The sequence below is a fragment of the Phyllopteryx taeniolatus genome, chromosome 6 (assembly GCF_024500385.1).
Source record: "Phyllopteryx taeniolatus isolate TA_2022b chromosome 6, UOR_Ptae_1.2, whole genome shotgun sequence".
Classification (NCBI taxonomy): domain Eukaryota; kingdom Metazoa; phylum Chordata; class Actinopteri; order Syngnathiformes; family Syngnathidae; genus Phyllopteryx; species Phyllopteryx taeniolatus.
The window spans coordinates 28,347,794-28,363,425 of NC_084507.1; the positions used below are offsets into that span (position 1 = coordinate 28,347,794).

The 15,632-nt window shown below is 39.1% G+C and overlaps 1 protein-coding gene and 1 long non-coding RNA gene across 3 annotated transcripts; one reads left to right on the forward strand and one right to left on the reverse strand.

The window, feature by feature from the left end:
- Window positions 1–102: 102 nt before the first annotated feature.
- Window positions 103–2,312, forward strand: LOC133479296 (uncharacterized). The gene is made up of 4 exons (XR_009788902.1): window positions 103–387; window positions 543–615; window positions 2,025–2,108; window positions 2,179–2,312. It is a non-coding gene; the product is annotated as an uncharacterized LOC133479296 (long non-coding RNA).
- On the reverse strand, window positions 850–13,958 carry zbtb32 (zinc finger and BTB domain containing 32). 2 transcript variants are annotated; one of them, XM_061776000.1, is made up of 5 exons: window positions 13,904–13,958; window positions 8,327–9,262; window positions 6,365–6,453; window positions 2,576–2,731; window positions 850–2,387 (listed from the first exon to the last, which is right to left on the reverse strand). In XM_061776000.1, the coding sequence occupies exons 2-5, from the start codon at window positions 9,238–9,240 to the stop codon at window positions 2,149–2,151; spliced, it is 1,398 nt and encodes a 465-aa protein (XP_061631984.1). In that variant the 5' UTR covers window positions 9,241–9,262; window positions 13,904–13,958; the 3' UTR covers window positions 850–2,148. The 2 variants fall into 2 exon arrangements, with proteins under 2 accessions (XP_061631984.1, XP_061631983.1); XM_061775999.1 differs by having other exon boundaries at window positions 13,890–13,940.
- Window positions 13,959–15,632: the final 1,674 nt, after the last annotated feature.

A 15,632-nucleotide genomic window follows, 5' to 3' on the forward strand; every position in this document is an offset into this window, starting at 1 on the left:
TTTATGTTTATATCATGTCACCAATGATGTAGAGGTGCATTTGCCAGGCTGGTTCAGTTCCCACTCTTTTTTTTTTTTCTTTTTTTTTTGGATCAACTGGATAATCTTTCATGGCATACCTGATAATCTCTCATGCATCGGTGGTTAGGCATCACAGGTTTAGGACTGTTCTACAATTGATTTTTGAGGTAGTTTTTGTGTAAGGTTAAACAGATGCTCCACAATTTGATGGGAGCAGCAGCCAAGTCCACTGCAGGATACAACACATGCATAACGCAGTTTATAGCCTCAGCTGGAGAGGATATTTCCTGAGAGCTTCCTGCTGAATCATTGAGAAGGAATCATCAAGTGACAGGAAATAACAGGATGTGGCAACACCGCCCACAGGTCGGTGTATTTATTTATTTTTTTCTTTTAAGGTTTATCTTGGTCGACTCCTGGTTTAAATTTACTGAGCTGCTTGTATCAATGAAAAATAGTAATGCTAATAATTGATGTAAACATTGTCGTTAAACTTAATCATTCCTTTGCTTGCTCTTTAGTTGCCGTCTTTGAATCAGTATGGAAAGGGTTGTCCAATCCTCACCACAAGGGGGAAGATTCAGGTCATAAGACGTAAGGCACTTTTCACAGTAATATCAATAGTTTGATTTCTCGCTAAAATGTGGTCTTGCAATGTATGCATCATGTCATACATCACAGTGTTTTGAAGTCAGAGATTTGGCATGGGAACCAATACAACTCCGCATTATGCTGAATGTAGGCCTAGTTGCAATAAGTGTGAGCACCCCATTTCTCTTCAGTGAGCCGGACCCATCTTGGGGTAATGGGAGACAATGACACTCGAAGTGTGTTACTATATCTGTCAATTATACGCTGTAGCTTTATTTTTTTTGCTGTCATTGAAAATTATAGCATGTTTGAAATGGAAGCAAGGTATTCAGTGCTTTCTTTTGGGTCAGGTTTGAGGGCTTTATTGCCTTGTTTCGCAAGCCTGTCGTCACGTAGCCTGTTACGCAGAGCGGTCGTGTTGCATGAGAATCTCCTGTAGCGATAAATTTGTACAACCCCAATTCCAATGAAGTTGGGACGTTGTGTTAAACATAAATAAAAACAGAATACAATGATTTGCAAATTGTGTTCAACCTATATTTAATTGAATACACTACAAAGACAAAATATTTAATGTTGGAACTGATAAACGTTATTGTTTTTACCAAATAATCATTAACTTAGAATTTTATGGCTGCCACATGTTCCAAAAAAGCTGGGACAGGGTCATGTTTACCACCTTTTCTCTTAACAACATTCAATAAACGTTTGGGAATTGAGGACACTAATTGTTGAAGCTTTGTAGGTGGAATTCTTTCCCATTCTTGCTTGATGTACAGCTTCAGCTGTTAAACACTGTCCGAGGTCTCCGTTGTCGTATTTTACGCTTCATAATGCGCCACACATTTTCAATGGGAGACAGGTCTGGACCGCAGGCCGGCCAGTCTCGTACCCGCACTCTCTTACTACGAATCCACGCTGTTGTAACACGTGCAGAATGTGGTTTGCCTGTCCCAGCTTTTTTGGAACGTGTTGCAGCCATAAAATTCTAAGTTAATGATTATTTGCTAAAAACAATAAAGTTTATCACTTTGAACATTAAATATCTTGTCTTAAGTGTATTCTAGTGTATTCAATTAATTATAGGTTGAACATGATTTGCAAATCATTGTATTCTGTTTTTATTTAGGTTTAACACAACGTCCCAACTTAATTGGAATTGGGGTTTTACTTTATGTTAGACTTCTGATATTGTCTGTTGAATACAGCTTTCCTTTTCTAGTAAGTTCTAGGTTTTTTTTTTTCAGTGTAGCCCAATTCCCCTTTGTATAAGAATTTTTATTTCAACCTTTGATTTTAATATTGATATGCAACAGTTACTTATGAGCGTAGTTTTCTCAAATGGGCCAATCATTTTGTCTTAAGTTAAAAATTTTGGATAACCCAAAGGTGGCATAACTTTTGTGTTCAAGGATCACATTAGATTTTTAAAACAGACCGAAGGTCCACCGTGGGTCAATTCCCATGGGTCAATTGGCACGTGTTGCAAGAAGAAGGTAAGTGCATCGTTGTATGGATCATTCCTTGTGTGAGATGTCAATGTTGAGTGATATGTGACGTGTACAGGTAGGTTCTTCTGATGCTCCAGCCAGGGGGGAAGTCGTGCACCGGGTGGCTCTTGACGTGACTCTGCATGGCCACCAGACTGCTGCAGAACTCCAAGCATAGGGTGCACCGGTAAGGAGACGCCCCGCCGTGAGTCCGCAGGTGCTTGATTATGGCCGAGAAGTCCCGGGAGCGCTGACCACACAGACGACACTCGAAGGGTTTCTCACCTTTGGATCGACAGGAGCACATAAAGAGGTGTGTTTACTTTTACATTCGAGCAATTCGCTTAAACTCACAGGTCAGCAGAGATGGGTGCCCTCGACTGATCACCAACTATTAGCAGAACTTGAACATTAATTCCTTTACATACTGTATATTAAGTACATTACAATTCAGTGATACAATATTATCTTACCTGTGTGAATTCGGTGATGCGTGTCCAGTTGATGTTTGAGACTAAACTTCTTGGGACAATGTTGGCACTGGTAGGGTCTTTCGCCTCTCAAGTCTTGTCCATTGGATTTGGATTCACAGTCTGTCACAAAGAGGCGACACCGTCCACAGGCCTCACCTGTTCGAACAGCAAGGTGCAAGAAAAAACAAAAACAAATCATGATTAAATTTTAAAATGGAGTAGTCCTATTCATACAGCAAAATGCCTCTGTGCTAAATTCCAACCTGTTTTGTACTATGTAGTAAAATATGATGAATCGTGTTCCCTGCCATTTTTTTGAGTGTAGAAGTGATAAAGGTGACATGACATGACATGATGGCGGCATAACACAAGCAATTTAGAGCATAAATCCCATTAAATACAAAAAGGTGGTAAGTCTAGGATCTGACTCCAATGTTTCCAATTTTTATATGTAATTAATAAATGTTGAGCTATTCTAAGCATGTTTTGCTACCAAGCCCCCTTTACAGCTAATTGAACAATAGTTGAACAATTATTCTTGACTTCAGATTTTAAAACTAGTTACCCATCAAGTTGTTGTGTATATTTAATATGATGAGGCATTTAGACATAGACATTTATATTGTTTCACAGTCATAACGTCCCTCTGAGGGAAACAGTAACTACAACGTGGCCCGCAACAAAAATCTATTTGACACCCTTCAATTTACAATTCCACTTTCAAAATACTGTGTAGTGTTTTTTTTTGTTTTTTTTAATTAAACAAATAATATTACAGCTTGTGACCTTAATTAGGGGAAGTGGTATAAAAAAAATGGAGCCCACTGGGCAAGACACTGAACCCAGAGGGCCTGGCAGCGCCTTGTCTGGCAGCAGGCGTCCATTGATGTATGAAAGAAAAGAAGAAATTAAAGAAAGAAATTAACATTGCAAAGAGGAACTATGCAGCAAAGTTGGAAAAACAGTTTAGCGCTAACAACTCTAAATCAGTCTGGCATGCATTCCAATTGCTGACAAATTACAAGCGACGATCCCCCCCAAGCTGAGAACAATAGCACACTAGCCAACGACTTGAACACCTTCTACTGCAGATTTGAAAAGGACACTTTTACACCCCACACCCACCCAGCCGCACCACCGACCACTATCACTCCACCAACTTCTGCGCTAACCATCCGCGAACAGGATGTGAGACACATCTTCAAACAACAAAAGATTAACAAAGCGGCAGGCCCAGACCATGTGTCCCCATCCTGCCTCAAAGTCTGCGCGGACCAGCTCGCTCCAGTCTTCACACAGGTCTTCAATAGATCTCTGGAACTCTGCGAACTACCATCCTGTTTCAAACGCTCCACCATCATTGCAGTCCCCAAGAAACCTACAATCTCGGGTCTAAATGACTACAGGCTTGTCGCCTTGACACCTGTCGTCATGAAGTCCTTTGAACATCTCGTGCTGGACCACCTCAAGAGCGTCACAGGTCCCCTGCTGGACCCCCTGCTGTTTGCCTACCTAGCGAACAGGTCTGCGGATGATGCAGTCAACACCTCGACAGTCCAGGGACCTACGCGAGGATCCTGTTCGTGGACTTCAGCTCAGCGTTCAACACCGTCATCCCTGAACTCCTTTCATCGAAGCTTCTCCAGCTCAGCGTCTCACCTGCCATCTGCCAGTGGATTTACAGCTTTCTGACGGGTAGGACACAACACAGTGTCAGCACTGGGGCGCCCCAAGGTTGTGTCCTCTCTCCGCTGCTCTTCTCTCTCTACACGAACGACTGCACCACAGCGTACCCGGCTGTCAAACTCCTGAAATTTGCAGACGACACCACTGTCATCGGCCTCATCAAGGACGGTGACGAGTCTGCATATTGACAGGAAGTCGAGCGGCTGGAGCTGTGGTGCGGCTGACACAAACTGGAGCTGAACACGCTCAAGACTGTAGAGATGATCGTGGACTTCAGGAGGCATCCTTCGCCACAGCTGCCCCTCACGTTGTCCAGCTGCCTTGTGTCAACCGGCAAGATCTTCAAGTTCCTGGGAATTACAGTCTCTCAGGACCTGAAGTGGGCGACCAACATCAACTCCGTCCTCAAAAATGCCCAGCAGAGGATGTACTTCATGTGGCTTCTGAGAAAGCACAGCCTGCCACAGGAGCTGCTGAGGCAGTTCTACACAGCGGTCATCGAATCAGTCCTGTGTTCTTCCATCACAGTGTGGTTTGGTGCTGCTACAAAAAAGGACAAACTCCGACTGCAACGGACAATCAAAACTGCTGAAAGGATTGTCGGTACCCCCTACCCACCCTTGAGGACTTGCACGCTGCCAGAACTAAGAGAAGAGCGTGCAAAATCTTCTCGGACCCTCCACATCCCGGTCACCAGCTCTTCCGGCTCCTTCACTCAGGTAGGCGCTACCGATCAATGCAAACTAGAACTAGCAGACATTCCAACAACTTCTTCCCTCTTGCAATCAACTTCTTAAACACCTAACCTACAATTCCATTACAACATGCTGGTAATGTTTTGACTTGAGTTTGTTGTCACATTTCTGTGGGGCCAATTATATCTTACTCGTGCACTCACTGTAGTAGTCTCGCCACGCTGCACTATTTGCATATCTGTTGTTGACCAATACTGGCCACTCATGCCAGAGTAGCATCTGCTCCATTTGCACACTGACTGAGGAGTATCTGCAGCATTTGCACAATCAACATTGTCCCAGATTATCACACTACTCGCTTGAAGTCTCGGCGCCCTTTGCACAATGGTCATTGCACCGCACTATTAGTCTTTCGAACTGCTCTAAGTGATAGAGGACTCTGCATCTTTTTGCACAATTGTCAAAAAAAAAATATATATATACCGGCATTACCAGATAACGAGCAACCCTTTATTGCTCAGTGACTGTTTTTTCTCAATATCTTAATGTCTCAAAAGTGTTCTCTGTCAATTGACTGTCTGTTGTCATACTAGAGCGGCTCCAACTACCAGAGACAAATTCCTTGTGTGTTTTTTGGACATACTTGGCAAATAAAGATGATTCTGATTCTGAATGTGTGCATGAATCTGTGAATGTGAGCCTTTGCCAAGTACTGAGGGCACTGTGATGTTATAGATAAAGCGCTATATACAGTAAGTGCACTCCATTTTCCATTTACTTTCTCACAAAATTAGGACGCTTAGTCGTCAAGATGGAGTCCATTGATAGGTAGCTTTGGTATCGGACTGCATTAGTCTTATCTGTCCTTTTACTGTATAGATGTTTGTGTATTTACACACTTGTGCAGGAGGACGGTTTTGAACTTATCTCTTGTGTGGTAAGAGCATGATGTGCCATTTAGCAGAGATGTAAGATATTGAAAAAGCTCTCCAAATACATGGACAGTGCACGCATACATGCTCTTACACAAAAGCTGGAGGGTGAAGTATCATACAATACAGCTATGTCAGCAATCAGGTATAGTAATACATGTTGCCGGTATAGCTTGTGTGATGTTGTTTCTGTGCACACACCACACTTGTGTACAGGACATACTGTACTGCAGCATAGCTGTATCGAGTAAACCACATGCTGCACCATGCTCGCTCAACCGCAACTCTCATTACTTTCCACTGCGTTAGCTCAACGTTGGAGGTCATGACAAGTGTTTTTTTTCTTTCTTTATTTATTTTTTTCCCTCAAAGTGTTACATTATATTTTGCGCGGTGCGACAGACTTGATGACACGCTTTTGCACTAACACCACCGAGGCATGCTGTTGTGTACTGTGTGTTATGGTGTAGGGTTACCTGGTGGCGAAGAGGCTGGATCACGGCTCAGACATGAGCTGCAGTACTTGCCGTCATTGACCGTGTCGCCTTTGTGCACGTCAGGGCAACTGTAGACAAAATTAAGCCATTTGTTTCCAAATGAAAAATAATAACAGGCTCCCTTTTTATCCCACACTATCAGACAATGAAACATGTTAATGCTTAATATATATATATATATGTCACTATGAGGCTGTAAATCTGTAAAAAGAAAGAAAATTGTAACTCCTATTTACAGTGAAATATAATGTGTACCACTACTGCTACCAATACTACCGATCCTGCTATTACTACTACTGTTACTACAGTACTATCACTACTTGTTTCCTTAAAAAAGCACAAATTCTATTCATAATGAAATATAAAAATGTGTACCACTAGCCTTCTCCTACACTTGTAAAACAGTGCATCTTAATAAAAATAAACAAGTTAACAAAACGTTAAACCTGTAAAGCAGTTAGAATCAGTCATTCCCTAATATTAACCTGACTCAAAAACAAATTTGTAGTAACTCACTTGTTATGAGTACAATACAATTTTTGAGCATTTTAAGTAGGCCTAATGATGACTCCTATTTTTTCCCAATAGCTTGTTTCACTTTGTAAATATAAGTCATATAAAAACAACAATTGCAAAATTAACCAGCCACTATTTTATTTTTTTTGGTGGCAGTTTTGCTTGTCCTCATCTAATGTCCATTTTTGAGTTATGAACTGAACAAGCAAACCTTGTGCGTTATAAAATGAAAACAAAAATTAAAAAACCTGTGGAATCTACCCAATAAATAGGGTAAGAATTTGCTGCCACTTTAATTGGGTAAATTTAATTAGGCAACCCAATTGCAAGGCACATACTGCATACGGTAGACAAACAACTATTCACACTCTACGGACACTTTAGAGTCATTAGTTGTCTTTAATGAACCTAACATGCTTCTTTTTAGAATGTGGGAGGAAGCTGAAGTACCTGAAGAAAATGTTTAATCATTTAGAGTGAGTAAAAACCAAGAACTAAATGCGTACGAAAACGTAATACAGTCATATCATGTGTTTGCACTGTCAGAGAGGTATTAATATAATTATATAACTACTATTATGGTTGTCCACAATATTCATTTAAAAATGCAGAATGACGAGAGGCATCTCTTGTAATGCAGTGTACCTAATCTAGTGGCCTGTGAGTGTATAACTTCCTTTCAACCACAGGATAAATACTGTGAAGTCGTTCGGGCTTAACGGTGGTTTTAAGTTTTGCGTTGCATTGAAGTGGGAGGAAGAGGATCATTCAGCGAAACAAAGTAATAGTTGTTTTTTCCACAAAGTTCAAAAACAGTTTCACAGAGTGTAAAATAAAAAAATGTTGCACTTTTTGCAGCGCAAAAGGGTTTTGGTGGGTGGAAAATCTTGATTTGTGCAAAGGAGGGGAGAAATGTAGGGGACTCCCCTAGACCCACACACACACACACACACTATTAGGGTATTACAGTGTGGAACAATTAACAGTGCACATTGATTCAAAACAATTCATTAAGAGTGTTACGCCTGTTTCGAGCCATGGTAGACAATAATAATAATAAAAACATTATTTTCATTCGTAGTTCAGATTTTTGGGTTTGTTCATTTTCTCTGTAATAGACATCATGCGCCGGCACATGTCGATGAGTCAGGTATTGTAAAGCTCTTAAGGGGAAAATCAAGCAAATTAGGGGAAATGTAATAATAGCACAACCTGAGGAAAAAATAGACTGATGATTAATAACGTTTCAGGCAAAAGGAAAATGAAGGGAATGGCCGTGTAAGGGACTGCTGCCAAATTCTTTTTTTTAAATGACATAAATATGGTTTATGAATTATATACTACATATAAAATGTATATTAATGTCAGTATGATATGCATCCTATATTATACAGTCGGACAGACGGTGCATATGCGCTGACTTACCTGATCTCACTGGTCTTGTCTGCCTTCTGTCTGGCCTTTTTTCTCATCCCCTGCAGGCGGCCTGTCTCGATGTTAGCCGCCGTCCCCATGTTGCCGACGTAAAGATGTTGTGCGTAGTGCGGATGCAAGCTTGCCACTACAGAGTGCTGAGGAGGGGACTGGAAATGGGCTCCTAGCAGAGGGAAGATGCGGGCTGTTGGGAAGGCGGTGGCGTGTGCTGCAGGGACCGGCTGGGGGTGAGCTCCCATTAAGGTGAAGGAGTTCTCGGCTATGCGTCTCAAGGTGCTTACAGAGTTCCACATGTTGTTTGGGATGGTCCAAGGAGAGGAGGACAAGTTGGAAGATGAGCTGGTGATGACGCTCTCTCTACTGGAAGTCGACAATCTGGACTTTTCTCTTGCCTCTTCTGCAGTTATGCTCGCTGTGATGTTTTTGACCACAGAAGTCTCTTGCAGTTTCTCCTCTTTGTGTCTCTTTTTCTTGACCTCCGCTTCCTCATCACTCTCACTATTTCCTTCGTGTCTTTCGCCCATTTCTCCCGTCCTGTGGAGGAGTGCGTCCAAGTGGCGCCGGCACTGCTCCTCCAATGTTTGCATCTCCAAAAACTGAGCGGCTTCGAGCAGGTGCCACAGGTCGTCCTCGGATACCTCCAGACTCTGCGTGTAGGCGAAGTCCAGGACCTGCTGGAAGGTTCTGGCTGAGAGATCATCCAATGTACAGCGGACCTCCTGGTCTGTTTCCGCCTGGGCGAGTTTCTTTGCAAGTCTCCTGCTAGCACAGGCCAGCACCAGCCGATGAGCCTTAAAAGTCTGGTTCTTCACTGAGATGAGGGCATCGCACAATGAACCCGAGCGGCGTAAAGCGTTGGCTCGATGCAGGAAATGGAAGTATTGAGTGTTGTCGAGTCGGATCATCGCGGAAGTGTGTTGTAATGTTCTAAGCAATGTGGAAAGACAAAAGAACAGACAAGGAAAAACAAACATTGTGTTGAGATGGATCATGTTGCTAGGTTGATAACTAAGAGGTGCCATTTTGGCTGAAAATACCACGTACCTCTCATATTCACCAAAAACTACTCTCACTCACCCAAAAAACTCTCAAGTGCAAAAACAACAACAAGAAAAAACCCTCACACACACACAAAAAAAACTCACTCTCAGTTGCCGGCAACAGACTGAGTGATGGACTTACTGCATACTGGAGCCAGTCAACATTCAAGTTTTGACATGGTTTCCGTTTACACACACAATTTTGGACATTTGCATAAAATGGTCTCACTCAGACAAAGGTTTCACACAGGATTTTCTTTTTGTATTTCTGTGTGTGTGTGTCTGAGGGTTTATTGTTTTCGTAAGATGATTTAGGTGTATAAGATAACTTTTTTTGATATGCATGAGCCTTTTGGGGACGTGAGAGAGTTTTTGTTTGTGAGAGATAATTTTTTGGCATGTGAGGACATTTTTTGCCCAGTGTTGCCGACTTTTTTAGTGTCTGTGTGAGTTTTTGGGGGGGTGAATATGAAAGGTTTTTTGCTGTGTATGACTTTTTGGAAAGTGAGAGAGGTTTTCTTTGGAAAATATTTTTCAATGAGTTATAAGTTTTTTGGGTGAGTATGTGTAATTTGGTGTTTGGGAGCTTCTTTGGTAACAATGATTTTTTTGGGGGGTGAGTGAGAGAGTTGTTGTGAGAGGTAAATTTTATTTTTAGCATTTACTACACTTCACAGCTACCAGGTTGCATGTAGAACTTAACAAAAAAAGCAAAATGAAGAAATTGAGTCAAAAGTGGGTAGTTAAAAATCCAACAACAAGAAAACAATACTGGTAAAAACATTAAGTAAATAATACAAAGATATGTCTTATATTGTCCATAGGGCAGACATTTTTCTGTGGCAAAAAAATGTTTAGGCTACATATTAGGTAAACTACAGTTTTTCTTTCTGTTAGTGTTTGACATATTTATCTTTTCTTCATTTCAACACCAGTATTTTAATCATGCAATCGGAACAATTTAAGATTTATTTTCATCATTAGAAAGATAACAATTGCTTATCATGTAACAACTCCTCAATCAAATAGTATTGGGGCCACTCTGAAAAGAAGGGGGGGGGGGGGAAACAATATTAGGAGAATAACATAATTGATTGAAAAGGGAAAAAAAGTCATAATCACGAGAATGAAGTGAAAATAAAGTTGTAGTTTTACGATAAAAGAAAAACTGAATTTTACAACAATAAAGTCATAACATTATGAAAAAATGTCATATTTTTACCAGAATAAACTAAGAAGAAAATGACAAATGTTACAGGTATAAACTTACAATATTAGAACAAAAGTCATAATTTTATAAGTAATTATTTAATTTAAGTAATTGTAGTATGTAATTAACTTTTTCACATTTTATCTTTATTTATAAAGTATATTGTATTATAACGCTTCCAATTGTGTGTTATTCCTACATTTGTGCTCCTTCACAGTGCTGGTCCATTTGGAAACGAGACATTTTGTGCAGCCACCTTACCAGGAAATTTTAGTTTGCAGTAAATTATCTTACCAAATATGGTTCCTTGCCTGATAGGACATATCCATTCAAATCCTATGCAAACATTTGGTGGTACTCTTTTTTTATTTTTATCTTTTATAAACATACTATTTCAACAGGCTTGATATGTGCCCTTTTTTTTCACTGGCAGTCATATCTGATGTTTGAGTGTGGGCTATTGGACTTGTGACAAATTTCACAATCTGTGCTCACCTACACGCTATAAAGTCATAGAAGTACCCGTGACTAGTAAATCCGCAACACATAACTAACATTGTAATCAACATTTAGAGAGCACAGACATCTAATTCAGAATTGAACTGGGCTTCAATGATGATAATTAAATGCATAAGAAAAGGCAATATAATCTGTTGCATGAACGGCTGCGAGCCAAATGAACTTTTACGATGATGCAGCGGGTGATGGGCCGCGTTCGCTGTACGCAACCCCCTTTCACAGACGGAAAGTAAATGTGAAACAAAATGACATTTCCTTGCCTCCGTACTGGCATTTCTTAAGAACATGTGCGGCAGTTTAAAACAAAAAACAATATATATATATATATATATATATATATTTTTTTTTTTCTGTGGTTTATGTGTCCTGACTTGATTTCTTCATTTCTATATGTCTATACATTCAGCATGTTTGCAACATTTACAATTTGCGAGGATACATGATACCATCATTGTGTTAGGTGCTCTGCTCAAATGTCGGTGCGTCATATTTGACTTTTCAATGTGAACCTACACAAAAAAAATTCTATATATTAAAATTTTGTATTGTCTTCGCACGATATGGTCAATATCCCTGGCAATATATAATATTAGAATCATATAAATAATAATATATATCACAACAATTATGCACAATGTAAATTTTCAATCTTATATGTATATATATATTTTTTTTTTTCTGTGGTTTATGTGTCCTGACTTGATTTCTTCACTTCTATATGTCTATACATTCAGCATTTTTGCAACATTTACAATTTGCGAGGATACATGATACCATCATTGTGTTAGGTGCTCTGCTCAAACGTCGGTGCGTCATATTTGACTTTTCAATGTGAACCTATACAAACAAAATAAAGAAAAATCTATATATTAAAATTTGTATTGTCTTCGCACGATATGGTCAATATCCCTGGCAATATATAATATTAGAATCATATAAATAATAATATATATCACAACAATTATGCACAATGTAAATTTTCAATCTTATATATATATATATATATATTTTTTTTTTTTTTTCTGTGGTTTATGTGTCCTGACTTGATTTCTTCACTTTTATATGTCTATACATTCAGCATGTTTGCAACATTTACAATTTGCGAGGATACATGATACCATCATTGTGTTAGGTGCTCTGCTCAAACGTCGGTGCGTCATATTTGACTTTTCAATGTGAACCTACACAAAAAAAAAAAATAATTATATATATTAAAATTTGTATTGTCTTCACACGATATGGTCAATATCCCTGGCAATATATAATATTCTAATCATATAAATAATAATATATATCACAACAATTATGCACAATGTAAATTTCCAATCTTATATATATATTACATATATATATATATATAACATAATATATATACTGTATTCCGCCATTCCTCTAACCATTACTTAGAAATGACCTTTTTGTTTTTAAAGAAAAGCTTTTTTTCTTTTTCTTTTTTAAAACCACATTTCCAATGTTTAGTCTGTATTTTTAGTTAATTTAATGTCATCAACAGCGCTTATCTTTCAAAAACAAGGATGATTGTTAGTGACCCCAAACTATTGCGCACTACAGTGATGTCTTGTACTTGTATTTACACACCTCTATATTACTTCACCTCAAAAAGTAATGACATTTCTAAGTGACCTCAAACTTTTGAAGGATAGTATACACTATAAAGTATATCCAACTCCGGGAAAAAAAAGAAAATTACCACCACTGCAAAAATAATCAGTCTCTCAGATTTTGCTATTTAAAGGCAAATGTTTGAGTGAGTAAAATGTACATTTATGTTTTATTCTATACATTTCTGAAATCATAACTCCACAGTTGTTAATACAAATATCATAATGTATTTTCTTTAGAATCAAATAGTAAAAATTTCAAAAATGTCTTTTTTTGGGGGGTTTCAATTTATTCAAGAGCTGTATACAGTTTATACGCTGTACTTATTTACAGTTTTAAGCCTCTGTTACTTACAAACAACCACATTATAGAACAAACAGTTTCATGTAATTTATTCATTAGTCATTATGACGCACATAGTATGTTGCAACTTTCAGAGCTTTACATCCAGTGACAACTGTATGGACATGAAAAGCAATTACAGTCCAGCTGCTTTTTCAAATAGTTGTTGTGATCAGGGTCAAATCAATATACGCATTAGTGCCCAATTTCAGCTCTCTTCTCTACCAGAAATGTAGGTTGTATCATTCTGCCGCAGGAAATAACTTACAACCACAACTATATATTCTTCTGCGATTCTGCCAACATTGCGCTCTCGATGACACTTACTGTATTTCAAGACTTTTGCATGTGTTCTACAAAGCGTGCCACGCTTTGCCGCCACTTTGTTTGATTCACCCTCACTGCACCACTGCACAATCTGACGACACGACAATATCAAACGTTATTGATGCTCACATTTGACTGACGCTTGTCAGAGAGGTATTTGTTGAGGAATATATTTACTATCGAGGTTGCAGTTTGTAGTTGTATAGAACAGCAATGCATCATACATCGAGCTGTTTCAAATATTTCGCCCCTCTTCCAAAAGACAGAAAGATGGTGTCTGGAGCTCTTGTTTTACATCAAATAGGATTGTGCAGGTGTACCTAATGCTGTGACTCACGGAAACATCCATCCCTCGACTGGACATGAACATGAACTTCAGCTTCCGCACTAAACAATGAGCTGAAGTAGAAATTGTCTGCAGAAATTCTAAAATATGTTGATCAAAAGCTCATGAGCAATCATCAGACCAGTGTATTGAAATATGTTTACTTACGGAAAGACACTTACTTGATGTACAGTGAATATTCTCCCAGGTGGATGTTGGGCTGCCTTACATCATTGCAGTGAGGTGACTTGTCACTGGGGATGTACATTTAGTGAGAGGAGTTTCCTTTTTTGTGTTTGTAGCCCCTCCTCTTCATCTCGCTCTCATTTGCGCATTTATTGCTATCCTGTTTTTGGCATTTAATCAATCACTGGTGTGATTGCTGCATCATACTGAGAGATCATATTTCGGTTACCTTTTTTAGCTATGTGAGTGTTGTAATATTTTTAGAAACTCCACCACTGCTAACTACAGTCACAATAATAAACAGATTTTTTTTGATACAACTCTTGTATCAGATATCAGATATTAGATTGAGTGGGTGACCTTTATGTTTCATGCAAATCTACAAGATTTTCAAATAGTGGCCTCCGCTATCATGCCTCATTTAATTGCCGGGTGCATGGTCCAATTAAACAAAAAGACAAAATGCCTCATCTCAAAGTGTTGCCTACTACAGTAGGTAGCTGTAATTACATTTACTGTATCCATATTACCAATTACCACGCGGCACCGTTCGTTTTGTTTTGTTTCCGTAAACATGCAAAATGCAAACATCTTAATTGTTGCGGTTTGGCGCAGAGGGTAAGCGTAGGCTGCTGGTTGCTGGTTCGTATCCCTGCCTGAGTGCGTGTTGCTTTATTCAAACATAAAGTAAGGAAACATTTTTTCAATTTGGAACAATTCCCTGAAATATTGAGAGGAGCTAAGAATAAAGGATGCACAAATTGAAACTGTTAATGTGAAAACACATTCCATTCCCATTGTAACATAAAAGCCACAATTTTCTACCAATCATATCGTCAAAGGGCAGCAGGGTGTCTCATGCGACCCTTACCAAAGCATGTGTTCAAGTAATGGCCTCCTATATATTGGAGGAAAAAACAAAGACAGACTCTCTGCAGTTGAATAAATGCCCATGGCTACCTCTAACTTTCAACTAACTTAACATTAATTACATTCCTGGAAATGTAGCTTAGTTTGTATTTTTTTGTCCAAATGTGCCATTTATAGATCCAAACTGACAGACATATCATGTCAAACTCACTTGTTGGTCACTACATAAACACTAGCTGTGACAACATGTGCCACCCTCGCGCAAAGGGCTGTGAGAGGAGTAAAAGAGGAGGAAACACGAGGAGACGCGAGATTTTCAAAGACAAGGGGTGCAAAAATTTGCCCTCGACGATGCAGAGTTTAATCAGTCTATCTAGAGATGAAGTATTTGATATGTAATCAGTGCTACTATGTAAATAGTAGATAAGAGTTCTAGTCATGGCATAGATTTTGAAGCGATCAAGATAATAAAAGATAATGAGAGAATAGAGGGCATAAGTAGAGTTAAGATTGAATTTAGTATGAGTCATGAATCTAGAAAAGAGGATAGATTAGAGGTGTATAGTTAATGTTGTATGGTATGAGAGGATCGTGTAGTTGGAGCTAAGGAGGACTGAGATGTGTAGATAAAAAAGAATGGTGAGACATAGGAGAGCATAGTGCCTTTGTCGACTATGAAAGAGAATCGCTCAGTGCACACTGATTGAGGAGTATCTGTAACATTTGCACAACCATTGTCCCAGATTATCGCACTACTCGTCACTTTAAACCGCATACACTCCTTGAAGTCTCAGCGCCCTTTGCACAATGGTCATTGCACCGGACTATTGCGATATTAGTCATTCGAACTGCTCG